The 23,020-nt window shown below is 38.3% G+C and overlaps 2 protein-coding genes and 2 long non-coding RNA genes across 6 annotated transcripts in view; 1 reads left to right on the forward strand and 3 right to left on the reverse strand.

Annotated features, from left to right (window-relative positions):
* Positions 1-175: 175 nt before the first annotated feature.
* LOC123877507 lies at positions 176-21,341 on the reverse strand. The gene is made up of 3 exons (XR_006798610.1): positions 21,330-21,341; positions 18,373-18,377; positions 176-251 (listed from the first exon to the last, which is right to left on the reverse strand). It is a non-coding gene; the product is annotated as an uncharacterized LOC123877507 (long non-coding RNA).
* On the reverse strand, positions 1,354-8,422 carry LOC123877447 (EF-hand calcium-binding domain-containing protein 1). Of its 2 annotated transcripts, none has more exons than XM_045924250.1 (5): positions 8,205-8,422; positions 5,274-5,376; positions 3,296-3,558; positions 2,225-2,347; positions 1,354-1,505 (listed from the first exon to the last, which is right to left on the reverse strand). In XM_045924250.1, exons 1-5 carry the CDS (start codon positions 8,420-8,422, stop codon positions 1,400-1,402), a joined length of 813 nt encoding a protein of 270 aa, XP_045780206.1. In that variant the 3' UTR covers positions 1,354-1,399. The 2 variants fall into 2 exon arrangements, with proteins under 2 accessions (XP_045780206.1, XP_045780213.1); XM_045924257.1 differs by lacking the exon at positions 8,205-8,422 and adding an exon at positions 6,882-6,979.
* LOC123877502 lies at positions 14,394-15,708 on the reverse strand. The gene is made up of 3 exons (XR_006798609.1): positions 15,463-15,708; positions 15,226-15,345; positions 14,394-14,551 (listed from the first exon to the last, which is right to left on the reverse strand). It is a non-coding gene; the product is annotated as an uncharacterized LOC123877502 (long non-coding RNA).
* LOC123877431 overlaps positions 17,743-23,020 on the forward strand; it is a 73,422-nt gene continuing 68,144 nt past the window's right edge. For both annotated transcript variants that reach the window (XM_045924224.1, XM_045924242.1), the window contains exon 1: positions 17,743-17,964. The gene's annotated coding sequence lies outside the window, so the exon portion shown is untranslated. The remainder of the gene's footprint in view (positions 17,965-23,020) is intronic.

Here is a 23,020-nt window from a genome sequence, read left to right on the forward strand (position 1 = left end):
TGTTCTTAGCTATAATCTAAGAAAATCGGTTCAGCCGTTTGAAAGTTATTAGCTCTTTTCTAGTTACTGTAACCTTCACTTGTCGGGGGTGTTATAAATTTTTTAATTTACACTTGTAGATTATACTCAGGAGCTTTTCGATCTTGTCACAGTTCACGATTTCTAACAAAACGTTGAGGTTTCACTTACATTGGCAGGCGTCAAATGTTACCTACATTTGACGCTATGTAGGCTATGAGACGACTAGGTATCTTTTCACCCTTATCTGCACCTCTACCCTAATATTTGAGAGATAAATCTTTCTGAGTTTTATCACTATAGTTCACTCTAGTCTTTCCCCCCTTCACCTTTTTCTCAGTGTATCGCCGCCGGTCTTTCCACCCCTATGACGACATAGGGGTGGAAAGACCGGAAGGAATGTCGACGACGACATCCCTTCTATGCGCACGAAACGCTTTGCGTCAACATTAGCATAGCTAGCTAGGATTTAAAATACTTTTCTTAGTTTTTTTTTTTTTTATTCGAGATCAGTGGTTTCTATAAAGGGCACCTTTAAAACAATAGTAAATGGGCCCCTTCGATAGGCAAAGGCGTCACGGCTCGGGCCCGGCACGGTCTAGCATAAATCATCCCTTAGTCCATCCACATCCTCACTTCCCATCAGGTGTGATCGTCGCCAAGCGTGTACCTATGGTCAATAAAAGAAAAAAAATGCCAATAAATACAAATGATTTTATTTACACTTACTTTAAACATTTGGTTCAAGAATTTTATTCATTTATGTACAGCTATCCTTATTCTAGAGATTTGTTTTATATTATAGAGAGTTTATACATATTATGAACCCGCCGTTTTCTATATCTAAGTCAGTACTGTGCACCTGTGCACTAATTGGCTAGTGTGTGCAATCGCTTCCTTTCAGTAGCAGAATTGATTGATTTAGCAGATTTGTCTTCCAATCCAGACGTACTCAGACACCCGAAAGGAATCTTTTTTAGGGACCCTTACGAGAAGATGCCATCGGGATTCTGTTACTAAGGCTTCGCTGTCCGTCCGTCTGTCCGTTTGGCTGTCAGCTGTATCTCAGGAACCGTAACAGGTACAGAGCTGAAATTTTCACAGTGTGTATAATTCTATTGCTGCTATAATAACAAATAATAAAACCATGATGCCAAATTCAAAATGGCACCCATGCAAATTAAAAAGTAAATAGTATAGTATCTTGTACGATGATACGGAACCCTTCGTGTATGAGTCCGTCTCGCCCTTGAATGATTTTTATGAGGGTTTTTATAGCTCCTGTACTGGATGGAGCTTAGACGCTAGGCTTCTAGCAACAGACATTCAGTCGTTAAGAGCCACCGTGCGCCAAACCTAAATCGTCCTTAGGAAATGAGTTTTATTGCTTCGTACTCAAAGTCTTAAGAAACGTAGTAGCGTGGCGCCTTGAAGGTAAGCATTGCCCGAATGCCTCTAGCAACAGAGGTTCTTGTTCAACTGCTTGCCTGTAAAGAATAAAATTAGGACTGTAGAGGTTAACATAAATAATATAAGTAGGTACCAACTTACGTTATTATAAAAGAACAGTGATAGGCTAGGTTAAGGCATCACATCGCATCGCGCGTCGTCCTAATACAACGCAGTTACGCGATAATCGCGCGAGTAAGCGATGCGACGATCGCGTGCCCACGCCTAATAGAACGCTAAAATACGCGATCATCGCGCGAATGCCATTTAGGACACCTATTCGAGATCAGTATGTTCGATCGCGCGTTCGTACAAGTAAAAATCGCGCGAATTTTCGATGATCGCGCATTTGCGTGGACGACGCCTCAGACAACTGTTGGGGTCTGACCTGTAACTTTTTGGAGTAATGTGCGTTTTAAGCAATTAAATATCATTTCGGTGAAGGAAAACATTGTGAGGAAACCTGCATGAATCATGCAGAAGTTGGTACTCTACCAATACAAATAATAATATTGTAGCGTAAATATCGGTGAATAGTAAACTGGCTCCTGCCGACGACTTCGTCCGCGGTAGGTACATTATGTTACTTTTGGATTAAAGAAGTTTTCTACTGGTGAAAGAACTTTTTAAATTCGGTTCAGTAGTTTCAGAGTTTATTGATGAACGAACGAACAAACGGATAGATGGACGGAATAGTATATAGATCAAAAGTATGTCGTTCCTTAAAGAAAAATTGAAGATAATTACTCAAACCCACTTGTAATCATCCATAGACAATTTCCCGTCCTTATCTATATCCATTTTCTTGAGCACTAGTTCCACCAGATCCCTCACTCCCTCATCTGGGTCCTCGTCTCCCGGCTGCTTGAGCAATGAGTTCCTGAAAGCAAAAAAAAAACCAAATCAAGCCACAATTTTATCCAATTACTTAATTGGTTTTTTAATGGGGAGATCAGTAGTTACTAGAGTAACCGATACCTATATTGCTATATTCAAACGAGTTGCAAAGCTGAAGTACCAATGAGCGGGGCATATACCTAGGTCGGATATATGACAGACGTTGAGGTCCCAAGGTGTTAGAACCAACAACCAGGTGGGCAATATCAAACAACACGTAGAGGGCCGCTGGATTCAGGCGGCGCAAGAACATCGCGTGTGGAAGTCTGGTGTGTGGCTCTTCGCTCCCAGGTGAACTAGGTGCACTCAAGGACTCAAGGTCGATGAAGGGTCTTCCTACCTGAGCCCTTACTAAAGTGCCTGGAAATTGCAAACTATGACGAAGTAGGGAACTCACTTGAGTAGTAAGAACATCTCATCTCTAGTGATGTACCCGTCGCAGTTCAAGTCGTAGACCGCGAAGCAGTGCGCGCGCCGCTCGTCGTCGTTGCCTCGCAGCAGCTTGCTCAGGCCGCGAGCCCACGCCACGAACTTGAGAGCCCCCTGGCCGCCGCTGGCTCTACGCTCTCAGGTGAACCAGATTCGATCAAGGACTCAAGATGGTGAAGGATCTTACTACCTGAGCCCTTATTAAAGTGCCTTTAAGTTGCAAACTATGACGAAGAAGGGAACTTACTTAAGTAGTAGGAACATCTCGTCTCTAGTGATGTACCCGTCGCAGTTCAAGTCGTAGACCGCGAAGAAGTGCGCGCGCCGCTCGTCGTCGTTGCCTCGCAGCAGCTTGCTCAGGCCGCGAGCCCACGCCTCGAACTTGAGAGCCCCCTGCCGCCGCTGGCTCTTCGCTCTCAGGTGAACTAGATTCGATTAAGGACTCAAAATGCCCTTACTAAATTGCTGGAAGTTGCAAACTATGACGAAGAAGGGAACTCACTTGAGTAGTAAGAACATCTCGTCTCTAGTGATGTACCCGTCGCAGTTCAAGTCGTAGACCGCGAAGCAGTGCGCGCGCCGCTCGTCGTCGTTGCCTCGCAGCAGCTTGCTGAGGCCGCGAGCCCACGCCTCGAACTTGAGAGCACCCTCGCCACCGCTCGCGCCTCGCTCCCAGGTGAACCAGATCCGGTCGAGGATTATTTCTTCGGTGACTAGGTCGAAAGTGTTGTGCATCACGTCGCGAAATGTGTTCTGGTCGATGCCCTGGCATATAAATAAGGAGATGTAGTTTTTTTTTTCGTTTTGAATATATATTAGGAATACTACGCGAAGGAGCGATGACTACGTGTTAAAGAAAGCATTGAATATCCTTACCATACCACGAGGGAGAGAAAGACCTCCAGCTACATGTAGGTCCAATATCAAGACGGACTTTAAAGCCTCACCAATAACGAGCTAGGGCCAAAAATACCCAAATGAAATGGGACACTTGCAAGAGATGCAAGAGATAGAAGAAGAGACTGTATACAGACTTATACGTGCGATCACGCCGAATGAAGATTAGCTAAGATAGAGCGCGCTTACCTAGAAGTCGCCAATTTAAATTGTGAATAGGTAAGCAAGTAGTTGGGAAATCAAAATTTATTTGAATATTTCAGTTCCTATTTCTATGTAGGTAAGTAGGTACAAGTTGAGATTAACATCAAAGCAATACCTGAACACAAACGTAGCTTTTCAAATTCAAATATCTATATTTTCATGCAGGTAGGCCAACACAGTGCCATGCTACGCCAAAAATCTACCACGTAATACGAAAACGAAACAATCATAACAAATATCCAAATATTAACCTAATAAGCTTGTTTTCGGTACCAATATCATTGAACTCTATCGAGCAATAGGTAATTGGCCATGTATCTTGACATAAGCATAATACAACAAATTCGATTCCTCGAACGATAACCAAATTTCGTGCCGTATTGCGTGCGTCCACATCATGTTTACCAAAAAACCCATTTCCACGACTGAGAAAGGTTTTCCGTAGACAAAAGGAAAGCCATGTGTTTGCTCTATATAAATATAAAAAACAGAGGTTCGTTTTATTAGTTAAGTTTAGTAAATAGTAAGTAACAATGTCTTGAATTCAGCACGCAAAGATTCTAATCTACACTATTTTGTAAGTATTTATTAATATAATATTATGGTCTATAAGCTCTGGGTCTAGAAATTTTTGCATGTAGATTTTAAGCCCCGTAAAAATGATTTTCAGAACTATAGTAATATTTATCTACTATTAATAATTTCATTTTTCCGTTAAAAATCACAAGTTTTAAATTAGCCTGGCTATTCAGCGCGAATAGCCAGTCTTTTTGGCACCATTCGCATTTCACGCGGGCATTATAGGTTTAATAAGCCTCAATAGCTCAACGGTTATAGGAGCGGACTGAAATCCGAAAGGTCGGCGGTTCAAACCCCACCCGTTGCAATACTACCCACTAGAACAAGCTTAACGCTTAGTTGGAGGGGAAAGGGGAATGTTAGTCATGATTAAAATGAGTAATATTCTTTAAAAAAAATAGACTTAGATAAGGCTAGCAACATTTTCAATATATTTTTGACGTGACAACATCTTATAATTCGATAGAGCCGGCTGCACGCACGAAAAAACATGACTCATGCGGCGTTACCTCGCTCTGAGGCGTTCCATGTAAGGCTTGAAGTGCAAGCGCGAGCGCGGAACGAGCGACAAAGAAGCACAATCGGCCTTTGTTGTCACGTTCAACTATCCTCAGTAAACCGACTTTACAAACAACCAATTTTTTTTAGTGAGACCCGATTTCATAGGGTCCTCATTCAAAGGGGCTCGGCTCGCTGTGCGTCGGGGTTTGTGAACTTCGTCGGTAATTTGGTTCTCCAACGGATTTCCTAGTTGCAAAGTGGGAAAGGAGGAACTGGCTAATAAATGACTCATAACTTACGTCTACTTTAGGAACTGGTTGACCGATGACGCTGGTCGGCGCTACAGCCTGCGCCGCGACCACCAGCCGGCGGTACATCGCGAACAGCGCCTCCAGCTCATTCCTTTATAAGAAGACAAGTTTCGTTTACATATCCATACATCCATACTGACTTATAAAGTAATAAGTACAAGTGTAAATTAAAATTTTATAACACCCCCGACAAGTGAAGGTTCAGTAACTAGAAAAAAGCTGATAACTTTCAAACGGCTGAACTGATTTTCTTGTATAATAGCTAAGAACACTCTCGATCAAGCCACCTTTCAATAAATAAAAAAATTAAAATCGGTTCATTAGTTTAGGAGCTACGACGCCACAGACAGATACACAGATACACACGTCACACTTATAACACCCCTCTTTTTGAGTCGGGGGTTGAAAAGCTCAGAGTCACTCAGCGATCGATGGATATGCTCGGAATTTTTCTACTGGTTAAATCAAGAAGACAAGGCCTCTCAAGGGCTCTCTGCCTATTACGGTTCACGAGATAAGATACCAGACCGCTGACAGACAGACAGACGGACGGCGGATACATAATCCGCCGTCCATCCATCCGTCCCGTTGTCACCCTTCAGGTATGGAAACCTGAAAAGCTGCTACTTAAAAAAGCATATTTTTTATTTGAAACTAGCTGACGCCCGCGACTTCGTCCGCGTGGATTTAGGTTTTCCGAAATCCCGTGGGATCTCTTTTCCGGGATAAAATTAGCCTATGTGCTAATCCAGATCTATCTCCATTCTAAATTTCAGCCAAATTCGTCCAGTGGTTTATGCGTGAAGGAGTAACAAAGATGCACACACACACACATATACTCACAAACTTTCGGCTTTATAATATTAGTGTGACTTATTAAGTTTGTAGACATTAAATATAAAAACTAAAACAGACGTATCACATCAAAACACCATACAAAAATAACTACTTAGATAGTACCTTGTATTTCTCCTAACCAGTCGATAAACTTCGATTTACGATTTTAGGTAAGGTAGGTAAGTATTGTACATTCTTTCAGTTCAAAACTTTTCATAGTGAAGTTTTAAAACGACCAAATTAAATATAGATTCCACGTTCCTAGTCTCACAAAATCACACTAATATTATAAAGGCGAAAGTTTGTATGTGTGTGTGTGTGTGTGTGTGTGTATGTTTGTTACTCCTTCACGCAAAAACTACTGGACGGATTGGGCTGAAATTTAGAATGGAGATAGATTATACCCTGGATTAGCACATAGGCTACTTTTTATCCCGGAAAATCAAAGAGTTCCCACGGGAATTTTAAAAACCTACATCCACGCGAACAAAGTCGCGGGTATCAGCTAGTAGGTAATATATTTTATTCGTATCCGATTTTTAAACTATAATAAATAAATAAATAAATGTTACCCAAATAAAACATTCGGAAAACTCTAAAACCACTATGTTTTCCCGTCCGAGTAAATTGATTTTCTTGAAAAACAAGAAAAACTTTTAAGTTAACTTAACTTGAAAAATTGACACTGAGGCGACAGAAACCCTTCATGTACCCAAACAATTTCGACCCTAAATTAATATTCTAAAACTTAAAACTCACTTGCTGAAATGCGTGTTTTTATAGAGATGCTCTAAAGTTTTCTCCTTCAAATGTCTAAAAGGCATTGTTACGTGTCTAAATTGGGGTGCGTGTGTACGACCACCTTCGCGAGGCTTGCGGCTTCAACTGGCAAGCCGGCTAAGGGGCCTATGGCCTACACAGACATCAGAAGTCAGAACCTATACTGTTTACAACTTCAATCAAAGGCGCCGGCTTTCAGAAAATCCCGTGGGTGCTTCTAATATATGTCTCATTTATACTAATATTATTATTATCCCCCGACCCACAAATAAGGGTGTTATAAGTTTGACGTGTGTATCTGTGTATCTGTCTGTGGCATCGTAGCTCCTAAACGAATGGACCGATTTTAATTTAATCTTTTTTGTTTGAAAGGTGGCTTGATCGAGAGTGTTCTCAGCTATAATCGAAGAGAATCGGTTCAGCCGCTTGAAAGTTATCAGCTCTTTTCTAGTTTTCTTATAGAGGTTTTTGTAATTTTGAGTTATATTATGAGACAATATACAGCTGTGATAGCCTCGTGGTTAGGACGTCCGACTTCTAATCGGAGGTCGGGGGTTCGATACCGGGCATGCATTTCTAACTTTTAACGTTGAAGGAAAACAACGTGAGGAAACCTGCATGCCTCAGAGTTTTCCAAAATCTTCTTAAAGATGTATGAAGTTAGCCATTTCGCACTTGGCCAGCGTGGTAGATTATGGCCAACCCCTTCTCGCAAATAAATTATCTTATCTTATCTTATCTCATTCTGAGACGAGACCCGTTCCTTTCTCAGTAGTGAGCTTGCGATGGGTTGATGATGATGATGAATATAGATTTGAAACTAATGAATCCAATGTTATTCTAGATAATATAGCGTGAGCAAACAGAAAGTTAATCCCTTGATTATGTTTTAACTTTTAAACAAATAACTAGAGCCATATCAACATGATTTATGCATAATAACTTTCTTATTCTCTCTTCCATTAACTTTTCGTACTAAAAACTAGGAAATTGCAAAGATAAGACAGTTTTATTTCGTAATTTAACTTTCTACCCCGACGACTGCAATCTTTAAATGATATAAAATAAATATACAAGCCACTGTTTTAGCGTTCTCGTAAAGTCATTGGTTCTCGTGTTTTGTTTTCTGCGGTGCTTCCAAAGCCGATTTACCTAGACGGAGAGTGAGAAGGAGAGAAGCTAAAGTGCGACGCGAACGGGTCGAAAGTCCCACTACTCAGTAGTGGAACTTTAGTAGTCTACCCAGTAGTGACTACTGCCGTCTTTCTAGCGTTGAACAAGACAAGATGGATTGCTGCTTACTTGGTAAACCGGGTGGTCTTGAACAAAGCCTCGATACCGCTTAACGGAAGCTTGTTCGCAGGGAGGACAGCCTTAGTGCGTCGGGTGCGAGGAGGGGAAGCACGTTTCTCCGCTGCATTCCGCCCAGCGTTGAGAAAGAGGCGGATGCCGCGCATGGCGATGGCACTGGCCGCCATGCTGATTTGAGGCTGCTGTTGCTGATATTTCTTTTCCGCCATTGTCTATTATAAACATCAATAAGTATTATTTTTAGTTCAGGTGTTGCGAAGACTGAAGTTAAGTATACAATAGGTCTTGGACGATAGTAACAAAATGATGTGATGTTTTGTATAGCGGTAGTTTATGCTCCGTCACTCGCTTCATACAAACGTAGTTCCAATTTCATTTGAATATTAAGCAACCAAATTCCATGAAATTTTGCAGACATATTCTAGAAACTAATATCTATGTCTGTGGTTTTCCAGATTTCCGTTAAAATATTCAGTTTCAAAGTTACGCGGTCTTAAAAATTTACATACAAATCTTTGAGCCCCTTTAATTTTAAAACTACATAATATTTTTAGAAAAATCTAAAACACCACAGGCACAGATATTAGTTTTTAGAATATGTCTGCAAAATTCCATGGACTTTGGTTGCTTAATATTAAAATGAAATTGGGACTACGATTGTATGGAGTAAGTGACGGAGAGAGCCCTGTTAAAACAATTACTCTTTTTAAAAGTTGGATATTAGTCAATGTTTCAAAACGTTCGACATTAAAAATTGCTGCTGTATCGATGAACTGACTGTTAATTTCCTACGTCTAATAGAGGAAACTATTACAAAGCCACCATCGCTCATAGTTCGTGCCTCGCACTACCTTACACCCACAATAGGTAGCTTAGCTAATTGCTTTTGAACTTCTAAATAAAATTAGATTAGGTTTTGATTACTTCACTGCTGTAATGAAGGGGTGATAGCCTAGTGGTTAAGTCGTCGGCCTGCTATTCGCGAGATCAACGGTTCGATCCCGAGCACTATAACTTTTCGAAGTTATGTGCGCTTTAAGCTCCTTTTTCACCACAGTTTGACAATAGTACGTCGTAAAACTATGTTTTTCACTAATAATAAATAATGTTTATTGTTAATATTACTATGGGATATAAATTCTATTATAGGCTGGTCAAAATAAACCATTCAAGGTTACAATAATTCCCACAAAAATTGGTACGAATGTACCAATATAAATGAATTGTGAAAAGTCCCCATCGATGCCACATATATATTATATATATGCCATAAATATATTATATTCAAGGTCAAAGTTCACAAAAATAAGTGTTTTGCAAAGTTTTATCGTATAATAAGCTACACAAAAATTGCAGATCATAAAACTATCCACAAAAATTGTTCTTACTCTTACTTCCCTAAGAATCCCCATTCCTGAGATATTATGATTCTACGAAAAAGCGGTGGTCGTCTCGGCCGAAATGCATGGAAAGCTCAGTAAGTTATGTTTTAGATTAATATTTAAGTTTTTATGTTTTATCTGTTTTCATTCTATGTACTGTGTTTGCGCCTAACTTTATAGTCCCGAATAAAAGTATATTTATTTATTTATTTATTTATTTAAAAGTTTTCCTTCAAATTTTAGAATCGCGATATACCTTAATAGGTACATTCTGCAATGTTATGCAGAAGTCTATTAGGAACTTCCTGTCAGGTTAGGCTGACATTCGTTATCTTCATCATCTTTCGTTTTTCAGTATTTATGAGAAAGCAGGTACATACCCTGTCACAAAGACCACGCGATGTGGTTAACGTTGATAGGTACCTACCTCATTATGTCATCCATAGCCTAGGTAGGTGGGTACGTAGTTAGGAATCTACTTAAAATTCTAAGATATTATTTTTAGTTATTTATCAAAAACAACATGAGTAAAAAGGCATCTTCTAGATCTAGGTAAACGCACCCCATCTTAGGCCACATCATCACTTTCCATCAGGTGTGATTGTGGTCAAACGCTTGCCTATAATGAATTAAAAAAAACCCCGGCTAAGTGCGAGTCAGACTCGCGTACCGAGGGTTCCGTACTCGGGTATTTTTTTCGACATTTTGCACAATAAATCAAAAACTATTATACATAAAAATCCTAGAATAACCAAGGTGGCTCTTTCAAAATCAATGCATAAAAATAAATAAAATTCTGTTTTAGAATTTACAGGTAAAGCCCTTTCACATGATACCCCACTTGGTACAGTTATCTTACTTTGAAAATTGAAACAAATTTTTTTTAAATCACAAACTCACGGTTTTAAGATTTTTTCCTTTACTTGTGCTATAAGACCTACCTATCTGCCAAATTTCATGATTCTAGGTCAACAGGAAGTACCCTATAGGTTTTCTTGACAGACACGACGGACGGACGGACGGACGGGCAGACGGACGGCCGGACTCTTTATAGCTTTCTCTCGATATCTCACAGCTTGTCGTCAGCGATATAAATGTAAATTCTTTGCAGCTTGTCATATGGAGCATATAAACTGTCGGTCTCATATCAAGCTCATATCATGTGGTTTTTATAACTCATCAATAAAATCCTTGCATGCCCGATCGACACTAACCTCAAAATAACACGCGATGTGATCTTAATATTTTTACTAAATATTGGATTCTAATAAATAATAAAATAATATAAATAAAAAATCTTTCAAAAAATTCGCAAAGAATATTTTTCTGCGGTTCAGTTCCCTAGAATGCCCTAGATTATAGGAACCTATGACGAGCTCCGTCCTCCGGCCTCCATTAGTTGCCAGCCTGCCGTTGACGGGCGGAAGTGGCGTTCGTCAACCGAAATATAAATAGGTTATTATATCTATACTAGCCGATGCCCGCGACTTCGCCCGCGTGGATTTAGCTTTTTCGAAATCCCGTGGGAACTCTTTGATTTTCCAAGATAAAAAGTAGCCTATGTGCTAATCCAGGATATTATCTATCTTCATTCCGAATTTCAGCCAAATCCGTCCAGTAGTTTTTGCGTGAAGGAGTAACAAACATACACACACACACACACACACACACACACACACACACACACACACACACACACACACACACACACACACATACAAACTTTTGCCTTTATAATATTAGTGTGAAGTGTGATGGTCAAGAGGTAGCGCTTCTGAGATGGATTTGGTAGTACTAGGTAGCCAGACTAACGATGGGACCCGCCTGCCAGTTGATGGCGGGTCAAGACCTGGCAGGAACGCAGTAGGTATTACTAAATGATACACACGCTGCCGCCGCGCCAGTCCGTTTAGGGACAAACACAGGTTTTAGTGGGTGCAAGCCCCACATAAACCCTCCGTTTCCCCTGACGGAGGGGTATGCGTTAGGCATTTCTTGTGTATACAAAAATAGAACAAGTGTAAATTAAAAATTTATAACACCCCCGACAAGTGAAGGTGTAACTAGAAAAGAGCTGATAACTTTCAAACGGCTGAACCGATTTTCTTAGATTAAAGCTAAAAACACTCTCGATCAAGCCACCTTTCAAACAAAAAACTAAATTAAAATCGGTTCATTAGTTTAGGAGCTACGATGCCACAGACAGATACACAGATACACACGTCAAACTTATAACACCCCTCTTTTTGGGTCGGGGGTTAAAAAAAGGAATGTAGATCGGCAGGCAGGTAATTATACAAAAACAAAAAAAAAATATAAAATAATAGGGTCTTTTTAATTTTGGGACTAGCGCTTGCCTACAATCAGACTAAAGCAAAATATTAAATAAATTTATTAAAAAATATTCCGAATTCATCAAAAATATTGATCATGATTATAATATCGTTTGCTTCAGAGAAAATTCCGTATTCGAGAAAGATATTTCAGTATAAATAGGTACATTCGTACGGCGTAGGTACGGCGTAGCTTCAGCGTAGCAAAGCAATACATCGTTGCCCTACAAAAGGCTGTCTATTAATGAAAGGATAGCAACAAAACTTACATAGTTAGCTCCACAGCACCCCTATTGACACCATATACTATACGTACAAGTAAATAGAACCTGTATCGCGACGCACGATCTCTCACGTACATAAAGTTGGCTGTTGCTTGGTTACGTTATTTGGGAGTATTGATATTTTCTACGTAGGCTTTTAGGGCTATAAATTTCGACATAGTTTACTGTCGACTCACTTATGTTACGGAACCTGCTTTGCATAACTATCTTATCTATTGATCCTTTAATCCGTCTCTGTTTTTTCAGGAATTCATCCATAGCCAAACTAATATGAGGGCGGCGGTAATCACTTAACATCTGGTGACCCACCTGCTCGTTTTCCCGCTATTTTTTATTGAAAATAAAGTAAAAATTGTAATATTGTAAATGCTAAGGTGTGTCTGTATTACAGAAAATCAAGTTAAAAATAATTTTCATCAAATAACAATAATCAGTTAACACGTGATTTATTAAAAATCCTACCGTTGCGAACGAAGTCTCTGGCATCATCTATACATATAATAAAATTGTAGAAAAGTGGTGTCTGTACAATGGAAATATATAAAAAAAAGTAGCAGGGGTTGTTATTATATCGATGCCGAACCCGAAATTGTAATTAATTTTTTTTTGTCTGTTTGTCTGTTTGTCTGTGTGTTTGTGCACGCTAATATCAGAAACGGCTTATTCGATTTAGAAACGGTTTTCACTAATATATTGTAGTAAGCTTCACTTAACATTTAGTGTTTATTTCATGTCAATCGGTTCATAAATAAAAAAGTTATGTCAATTTAAAGAATCACTGCCCGAAAAGTCACTATTCCACGCGAACGAAGTCGCGGGCACAGCTAGTCTATTCTATATTTCCATACTAATGTTATAATAAATTCGAAAGTCCAATCTGTTTAACCGATTTTGACAATATTTGCGCTTGCAATTTTTCTGACTAATAAAATATTTAAATGGAAAATATTTAAAATGAATTTCTCATTCAATATTCGGTTTTGGGTTGATTTACAGCTAATACTACAATTCCTTTTGTAACTCATTTCGTTTACGATCTAGAGACCACACGCACGCGGACAGAGAAAGAGAGTTGGAAGAAAATTCTTACTATAGCATATTGTGGAGTATATTATTGCCCATCTAAGCGCATCGAGTGTCTACTCATATTTTTTTTGTTTTTTTTAATCTTAAAAAATAAAGAAATAGGGGGCCGGCAAAGTTGTTAGTTTTAGACCACTTTTGTGACGGGGTCTATCCCAAAAACTAAACTAGTTAGGATTATAAAATTTCGGTATATTATATACCAAATACTGAAAAGAACGATTACTAAAGTAGTTTTTAAGCTGTTGCCGAAATATACACGGAACCCTGAAACCCGATCCTAAACAAGGCCCTACTCTAGTACTAGGCTTATAATGGTGCTTGGTCAGCGTGCTTGGTGAATAACATAGCTCAGATAGAAATATTATTTCTATGGTGAATAACATAATAAACAGTGTCAAACATATCTATAAAGACGTAAGGTTTCCCCGGTTTCCCCGTGGAACTATAAATCAGTTTCCCTCTAGGAAAATCATTCGCAATTCGTAGCAGAAAGGGTGTGAAATTCAAAATTGTAGCTGTAGCTGTAATGGCTATAGGCAGCTACGGAGTTTTCTTTAGTTCTACTGTCGTTATATAGATGGCGGAATTAGTGCAAAATTTTATTTATTTTGTTACGTTTGTTTATTTAATATTTTTCTCATATTAACTTGAAGGATAAAAGTGAAATAAACTGGGGTATTCTGTAAAAACCAGTTAATATGACACCTATTTTTTTTTTTAATTTTTGGTGCTGCCATCTGTCGGTTATAGTCTAATTTAGTTTTTTCATAAAAGGCATGAAATATAATAATTTTCGCATGAACACACGATGGCTAGGCTCAGACGGCTCGGAACAATGAATATCTTTCATTGTTCTTTCATTGTTCCCACAGATCACTATATACAGTCTAAAGACAGATAGGACAGTGCAAAAGTTAACGGTTAGTTCCGTTGTAGCCGCATAGCGCTAGTGTCGCAAAAAGTGTTGGGACACAATCCGACCTTGTGTCGATGTCGATATCGATAGCATAGTGATGTCCCATGACAACGTTGAAACGGGGTACCTTTATAATTTTATTTTTTTTGCATATATTTAGGTGTAAAATAAAACAACTTATCAAATTCAGTTTTATATTTCTTGCTTCTTAATCTATACACTTTATATATTTACCAAAAGTCATCTTTGAGGATCCTTCTGAAAATAGCCTTTGCTTCTTGTTTTCTTTGATAAACATTTCTTTTATTAAAATACCTGCACTTGGTTGTCAAATTGGCTGTAAAGGAATAATATTATTTTATTAATGAAAAATTAAATTATATAAACAAGAAATTATGTATGAAAAACTACATGGATTCTTAATGAGACGACTGATAGTTGGTACCTACATATTAAAATTGGTCTAATAATAATATAACCGATTGATTAAAAAATACAGCTATAAACTAAACTAAAACTAGAGGACTAGGAGGAGTTTTAAAGATCCAGTGGGAAGTGTTTGATTTTTAGGGATAAAAAGTTGCCTATGTCAATTACTAGATGCAAGCTACCCCAGTACCAAATCTCATACAAATCGGCTAAGAGGATGATGGGTTTTATGGAATCCTGTGGGAACTCTTTGATTTTCTGGGATAAAACGTAGCCTATGTTGATCCCCAGAATATAGGCTAGCTCTGTACCAAATTTCGTCAATATAGGTTAAACTGTTGGGCTCTGAAAAGGTAGCAGACAGACAGACAGACACACTTTCGCATTTATAATATTAGTATGGAAGTATGGATAAAATCTACTGTATGGACATCAGTACAGTGTTAAAGTAGTGGTTCCGTGGAGACCATCACATCAATATTTGTATTGCATATAAGACTTTAGCCATAATTAAGGCAATGTTAGCAAAGAATAAATAAAATAGTTACTAGACACAGGACAGATAATTTTGTACTAACTCACCACTAATTATTATTAATGTACTTTGAGTGGATACTGTTGAATCTTCTGAATGTTGAATTCTGTTGATCTGAAGTTGGTTGTAAAGCATAATAAAATTGTGATCACTGAAATCATGTTCAGCTGAAAAAAGAATTTTACACAATTTATTCACATGAAATATGGTATGAAAGCACAAAGTAAAAACTATGTTAGGGAATACCTAGTGCTTAATACATCTTTAACATGAAATCAACTTACCTAATGAGCTCAGGAATTCCGTGAAGTATTTTCCTTTTCAGTAAACAAGTAGAGATAACCATGTACGTCGGGTTCCCATACCACCCCATACTGTCGAACTGATGTCTATCGAAGTGCTTCTGGCATACGTGTCTGTTCAACAATTGAGCCTTCGGCAAAGCACTGAGTCCTATATTTACAGGAATTAATTGGGATCACCACAATTCCCATAATTTATTAACCTTTGGAGACAACAACAATAAACAATATGGCCACAGACCAATAACATATAGGATCCCAGTATATATACCACAGAGCAAGGTACATACTACTCTCTAACAAGAGAATAGTATGCCACAGAGTCTATGTATATGGCCATCGACTAGAAAAAAGAATATGGCTGCAGCTTGTTGCGATACTAGCGCTTTGCGGCTAAGAAAGAACTAAAGGTGTCACGGGCCTGATTGTTCCGTGTGCTGAGGTGTCTGTGTGGTCTGTGCACACCCACTACGTCAAAAAAGGCCTTAAAAGAGTAATATAGGGCCGTAAAAAAAACATGAAAAAATGCTATCAAATTCAAATTGCGCTGTCAAATGTCAGTCTACCAAAGAGTGGTGCCATTATATGGTGGGTATATTACCCCAAATTTAGGGCAAACAATATTTTTAAGGTAAGAATTTAGTCAGGGTAATATTTGGAATAAATAATTCATTTGAGATATTTTGGTGAAAAATAAATAAGTAAAGATAAAAAACATGATTCCAAAAATATGTAATGGGTATAAAATATAATTTAAAGATTATTCATACAGACAAAACTATGCATGAAAGACGCATAACTAGCCGAAAAGACGGCAAAATATAGGTAGCATACACAATCTCTAAAGCAAATTAGTATTAATTAGTATATCATATTACTAATAGGTCCGGTGTAAATGTATTGCTATCTCTTTCGTAATGCTTCCTGTGGAAAATAATATCATAAGATATGCCACACTTCCACGTACATAATTTTAGTGTGAACTATATTATTGCGATTCAAAAGTTTAAAAGTCAACAGTCATTTTATAATCTATAATAATGAAAGTGTTGTTTTTTCAATAGATAACTGAAAATCTAGTCTTTAATTGGGAGCAAGCATGGGGCAGAGACATGCTATTTAAACAAGATTGTGCACTGAGACACCAAAAACGAGCCTATTGAGATAGCGCTAAATTGGAGTGTGTCCCTTTCTATTAGGGTGACAACACGATTTGATAATGTAAGACATTTGACGGATTATATGAGAATAGGAGAGGATGAATCATCATGATAACCCATCGCCGCTCACTACTGAGCACGGGTCTCTTTTCAGAATGATAAAGGTTTAGGCCATAGTCTGCCGCGCTGTAGTTATAAAAGTCAAGAAATTCAATTTTTTTTTGTTAAATTTCTGCGAAAAAGTAGGTACCAGTCATGTTAAGTATGGGTACCTATAATATAGGTAAGTAAAATTATTTTGTATAATCTGGTGCATGTGTTTAGGTCCTAAACAGTTTTAGGAAGTTCGTAGGCAAGGCACGCTTTTGGGAAAATTGATGGTACAGCGTTTCTTTTTAAAAAAAATTCAGTGCACACGAAGCCGTAGCAAAATCTTCCACTTTAAAATTCATTCCGCAAACTGCCGAATATTTGGTGATATTTCCTGGAACGACAGCGATCCATTTTTGCCTTAAGTCTTCATTTTTGAGAAATCTATCGATAAACAGAAAAAAACACTTCCATTAAACAATCAAATTATGGTTACCTTACTACTTCTGTATAGTATAGTACAGAATGTTCGCCATATTGTTTTGCTTGACACCCAGTGTTGTCATCCTATTAATTTAAAAAAATATTTATTATACTTTTTAAACTAAATGATATTTTAATGACATTATAAAATAAAGATAACAGTATGAAAATTACTGCGAAAACAAAAGAAAGTAATCTTGTTGTTTGAAATTAAATAAACAATGAATAAGAACTTTGTGAGCTACATCATAATTCGTACCATAGAAAATATTTTTTTATGCTTGCAATCCATTAGACAGTGACACACTCCAATTTATAGACCTCTCGCTCGGCTCGTTTTTCCGCTTAGCATAATTGTATTAGAAATTGGACTTTATGCCAATGCAACAGAATTTATTTTTGCAGGGAATTAAAGCTGAAGTGCACAATCATGTTTAGGTAGCACGTCTCTGGCATGGGGTAAATGAATTTAATACCTGGCAGCATCGACCAAACGTCAATTCACATTTATTGTCAACAGATTGTCAAATGCACGTCAAACCGTCAAACGCTAAAAATTATGGAGTTTCGCCGCTTTTGTCACAAAATGTTGATCAAATTATTTATTTTAGAACATTAACATAACTGAATTACTCGCTATATCAAAAAATAACTATGTGCTTTGTGTTGTGCGTCTAATTCTGATAAAGTTTTAGTGTAATACGGTGTGAATATTGACTCTTTACCAGTTTGTTTGGTGGTGATTCTTTGGGTACGTATTTTATTTTTAATAAGGCCAAGAAACTATTTCTAAGTAGCACACCAGGATCCAGATGTTTTATGGATTCAAAACAAATCTATTATATTTACCAGTATATATCATTTCGAGGCGTTGAGTTTGTAGTTTTATTATGAAAAATAATAATATAACACCTATTTAAATAAATAATGAAATAAATGAGGGTTAAAGTTAAAACCAGTTCAAGTAAAATGCTTTAATCTCAATGATAAATCAATGAAGTTTAAATTTTTTAAGCCTTGATATGTATCTTTTCCTCTGCATTAGAACATGTGCCTGATAAAAATTTCATCTTTACCATTCCATACCCATATAATATCAGAGCTATCTTTCTTAAATTTGATTTAAGATAAAAATCATGTTTAAGTAATTTTTTCAAACCTTTGCTTCTTTTAAAGGTGAAAAACAGAGAAAATATAGGTAAAGCCAGTGCTCACAATTTAATTTAATGTTAGCAGTGTGAAAAATCTTTAAGAGCCAAAATGGCTCTAACAGATTTTTCAAAACATTTTCTGGTTGAATTACCCATTAATCAGTCTATCTCTCCCTGCATCATAGTCCTTGTTGTTAAGGGTTGTGATGTGACATATTCCAGTAATCAATGCTGTTACTTACATTGTGTATAATGTTATTAATGGCTCAACAATTTATTTAAGTGTGAATTCAATTCCCAACCTGTGTATGTCATTTTTCAAATCTTTTCTTGTACTTTTACTCTTTTATAAATCAACTCCACATGGCCTCTTTGATCCAATTTTTCTAAGTTAAGATTTGTATCTCAATGATAACTCTCAAAATAAAAGCCTGTACCTACTTACCTATTTTAAAATCCATACCATTTTTGTTTCTGCTATATTTACTACTATCTAATGCCAGCCCCTTCATTCTCGTTGAGTTAGGCTTTTAAAATCCTGGGAACCGAGACTTTCTAGGATAAAAATTAGTTTATGTCTGTCTCCGAGATGTATCACACTAATATTATAAAGGCGAAAGTTTGTATGTGTGTAGGTGTATATAATATGTGTATGTTTGTTACTCCTTCACGCTAAAACTACTGGACGGATTTGGCTGAAATTCGGAATGGAGATAGATAATATCCTGGATTAGCACATAGGCTACATTTTATCCCGGAAACCAAAGAGTTCCCACAGGATTTCAGAAAACCTAAATCCACGCGGACGAAGTCGCGGGCGTCAGCTAGTTTTATATAAATAGCGAGTAAACGAGCAGACAGGTCACCCGATGTTAAATGATACAGCTGCCCATGACCGCTGCCGCAGCACCAGAGGAACTGCAGATGCATTGCCGGTTTTTCAGGAATTTGTTGATCCACCCTTGAATAATCCCATATTTATATATCTCTGTGCTGTCAAAATCAGTTTAGGAGCAGTCACTGCTTCACATTCATAATATTATAGACTAAATGGATAAGGATTTAGGGCTAAATCACAAAATTGCGATGCGACGTCGGATCGTCAAAATCTGCTGCTCGCACGACACATCGCAAAATCTTATGAAACAATTCACATCGCGCATTCTTCCGATGTTACTTCGTTGCTCAGACGCTTTTTTTGTGATCCGTGTCGCTGGATGAATCCTCAATAACAAAAAAAATATTTCCAGTACCTACTGATCACGATCTCTGAATTAATGGTTTGGTTGGTTGTCCGAACCGTGGTAGCAAGACGCTTAGCTATCGCATCGCATCGTAGTTTTGTGTGTCGGCCCTTAGGCATCTTTTACAAAAATGCGAGGACACATTCACGCGGAGATTGCCACAACATAGTGTAAGTATATACACGAAGCTTTAGTTCAAAGTCGTGACTGGACTAGGTAGTAAATAAGCCCTAGACATGAATCCACAGTGTAACTAGGTAGGTACACGTAATCGTGTACCGGCGGAACTGGTAAGGGCAACTAACGGGCTTTGATCCCGCGCGCGCCTCCCGGACGATCGTAGTCTTGAATCGGGATCCGGGTTCCCTTTTGTTAACTTTGAAACATTCTTTGATCTAACATGTTCCTGGGATTTAGTAGTAGTAAGCGACTATGCAGGTCCTATATCCCTCCGTGCAAACCATGCAAAAGCATACCAAGATCTCATTATAATAGATTGGCCATTGTGATTGGAGATCGATTATGGTAAAATGACAGCTACTTACAGTGTGATAATCACAATCACCTCTAATTGGCCGACACACTCGAATTATTATTAGTTAATAATAAATTCATTGCACAATTAATACAAATAGGTAACAACCTAGTCGATTTTAAGCTACATAGTTACCTATTTAAGTTTTGACTTACCTACTAGGATAAAATAATGACTGGTTTAGTCAATACTGCACTCTGAAACTTGTCAGACCGCTTCTGCTTCCTATTAGTGCCCAAACAAAACCCCCTATTAAAATGAAGAGAGCTCTGAGATAACCATCCGATGCTCCTTACATATAGCCTAGGTCTGCCAGACCATAATGAGCGTAGCCTTTGTTATGAAAATAACAAGCCTATGCTGAAATTTTGCAACAATACGACGAAATCCATCCTTGTTACTATACAAAACTTTAATAAATGTCTCAAATTAAAATACAGTTACCCAGTAGGAGAACCTTAAAAAAGCTGTGATAGCCTAATGGTTAGAACGTCCGCCTCCGAATCGGAGGTCGGGGGTTCGATCCCGGGCACGCACCACTAACTTTTCAGTTATGTGCGTTTTAAGCAATTAAATATCACTTGCTTTAACGGTGAAGGAAAACATCGTGAGGAAACCTACATGCCTGAGAGCTCTCCATGTTCTCAAAGGTGTGTGAAGTCTGCCAATCCGCATTGGGCCAGCGTGGCAGACTATGGCCTAAACCCTTCTCACTCTGAGAGGAGACCCGTACTCAGTAGTGGGGCGGAAATGGGTTGATCATGATGATGATGAGTAGGAGAACCAGAGTAACCGACATAGCTAAGCGGGTTGCGAAGCTGAAGTGGCAAATGGCAAATGGGCAGGGCATATTATATATTTCGAAAAATTGATAGACATTGGGGTCCCAAAGTGCTGGAATTGGACCTCGCACCGAAAAGCGTACCGTTGAAAGACCCCCACTAAGTCGATGGACAACATTAAACGCTGGGAGCCGCTGGATTCAGGCGGCGCAAGACCGTGGCAGGTGGAAGTCCGTACGAGACCTTTGTCCAGGTGTGGAGTGTGAACGTGTGTCGGTTTACGGTTGATGATGATAATGAAAACAATTAAGTCTCCCTCTATAATATGCACCCATAGCAATTACATAATATAACTTGGTTTAACGCTGAAGGTAAATATCGTCAGTAAATCTGCTTACCTGTACATTTATCATCTCGATTCTCAACCCATCACCAGAAAACACTGAGCACGGGTCTGCTCTCATAAGGAGAAGGGTGTAGGCCATAATCCATCACACTGGCCAAGTGCGGATCTGCAGACTTCAAAGACCTTTGACCACTTTGACATCATTATGGAGAACTCAGGCATGCAGGTTACCTCACAATCTTACTTCGCGTCACTTCGCGAACTTGTACCGTTCAGATATAGAACACCCTTTCAACCAGCATCAGGTTTCCCCTCCAATTTTTAACCCCCGACCCAAAAAGAGAGGTGTTATAAGTTTGACGTGTATATCTGTGTAGCTGTCTATGGCATCGTAGCTCCTAAACTAATGAACCGATTTTAATTTAGTTTTTTTGTTTGAAAGGTGACTTGATCGAGAGTGTTCTTAGCTGTAATCCAAGAAAATCGGTTCGGCCGTTTGAAAGTTGTCAGCTCCTTTCTAGTTACTGTAACCTTCTCTTGTCGGGGGCGTTATAAATTTTCAATTTGCACCTGTAATATTAGTAACTTCAAGTCAAAAGTGAATAATAAGCATCTTCTAGACAAGCGCACTCCATCTAACCCTGAACAATCATCAAAAACTTTTGTACCTATCTCCATTTCAGTGCATTAGCTTGATATGCTCGCTCTCCAGTTTTTCATATGAACGTTTGTTTTTTAACAACGGAACCTCGATCGACCTACATGCAGTTAGCCGCGAGTATCGCAAAGCGGTCAGGGACAGCTAACTAGGCACTAACTGCATGCACTCGACTACAACGTTCGCTTTAGATATTGCTGTTTCCCTTTTCCCACACTTGATGTTCATTATGCTCCTGTGACATTGAGAATAATAAGTCTTAGAGCCATAGCAGACATTGCTTCATCGGCGATTTAGCGACTGCATCTGTGCTGCAGCGTTGCGTTTGACGACTCTCTGTGTTCTCGCTGCCCGCGCTGTATAGAAAACGCGCGGTTCAGCGATTGTTTCGATGCCTTATCGCGTATTTTCTGCATTTGGTCGCTGTATTGACACCTAGAGATTTAACAAGTGTAAATTAAAAATTTATAACACCCCCGACAAAGTATCTGAGTTTTCCAAAACATCATTTTCAAATAAATATTTATTATGTATCTAGGCAACGTCCATCTTGACAGCTAGTCATTTGTCAATTGACATAATATTATGAACCTAACGATCTGTTACAAAAACTAGAAAAGAGCTGATAACTTTTAAACGGCTGAACCATTTTTTTTGGATTATAACTAACCAACCAACCCAACTAACTCAATCAAGCCACCTTTCAAATAAAAAAAACTAAAATAAAATTGGTTCATTCGTTTAGGAGCTACGATGCCACAGACAGATACACAGATACACACGTCAAACTTATAACACCCCTCTTTTTGGGTCGGGGGTTAACAAAACCTAAATCCATGCGGACAAAGTCGCAGGTATCGCTAATTGAGAATAATTAAGTCTTAAACTTAAAAGACACACAAAACTTACTTATACTACGTTTGTAATTCTAGCATTTTATTACTAAGATCCTTTGATACGATACTTTAATAGTTTTAATTAGTGAAAACAAAAATTCAGATCGAAATCTGATCAATCGACTAGAATATACAATTTTTTTGAAGCACGAAGCCTGAAGCTCGCGAAGAAGATCCTAAACGAAGGTCGAGTAA

Source organism: Maniola jurtina, chromosome 2, assembly GCF_905333055.1.
Source record: "Maniola jurtina chromosome 2, ilManJurt1.1, whole genome shotgun sequence".
NCBI lineage: Eukaryota > Metazoa > Arthropoda > Insecta > Lepidoptera > Nymphalidae > Maniola > Maniola jurtina.

Bases quoted from the DNA above. Each gene is read 5' to 3' on its own strand.
- LOC123877447 (XM_045924250.1), bottom strand. From the start codon at position 8,422: ATGGCGGAAAAGAAATATCAGCAACAGCAGCCTCAAATCAGCATGGCG. The intron at 3,559-5,273 runs GTAAGTTATGAG...TTTATATGCCAG, and splicing joins AACCAGTTCCTAAAGTAGAC to GGCATCGACCAGAACACATT. The intron at 1,506-2,224 runs GTGGGTTTGAGT...TATTCTTTACAG, and splicing joins TTGTCTATGGATGATTACAA to GCAAGCAGTTGAACAAGAAC.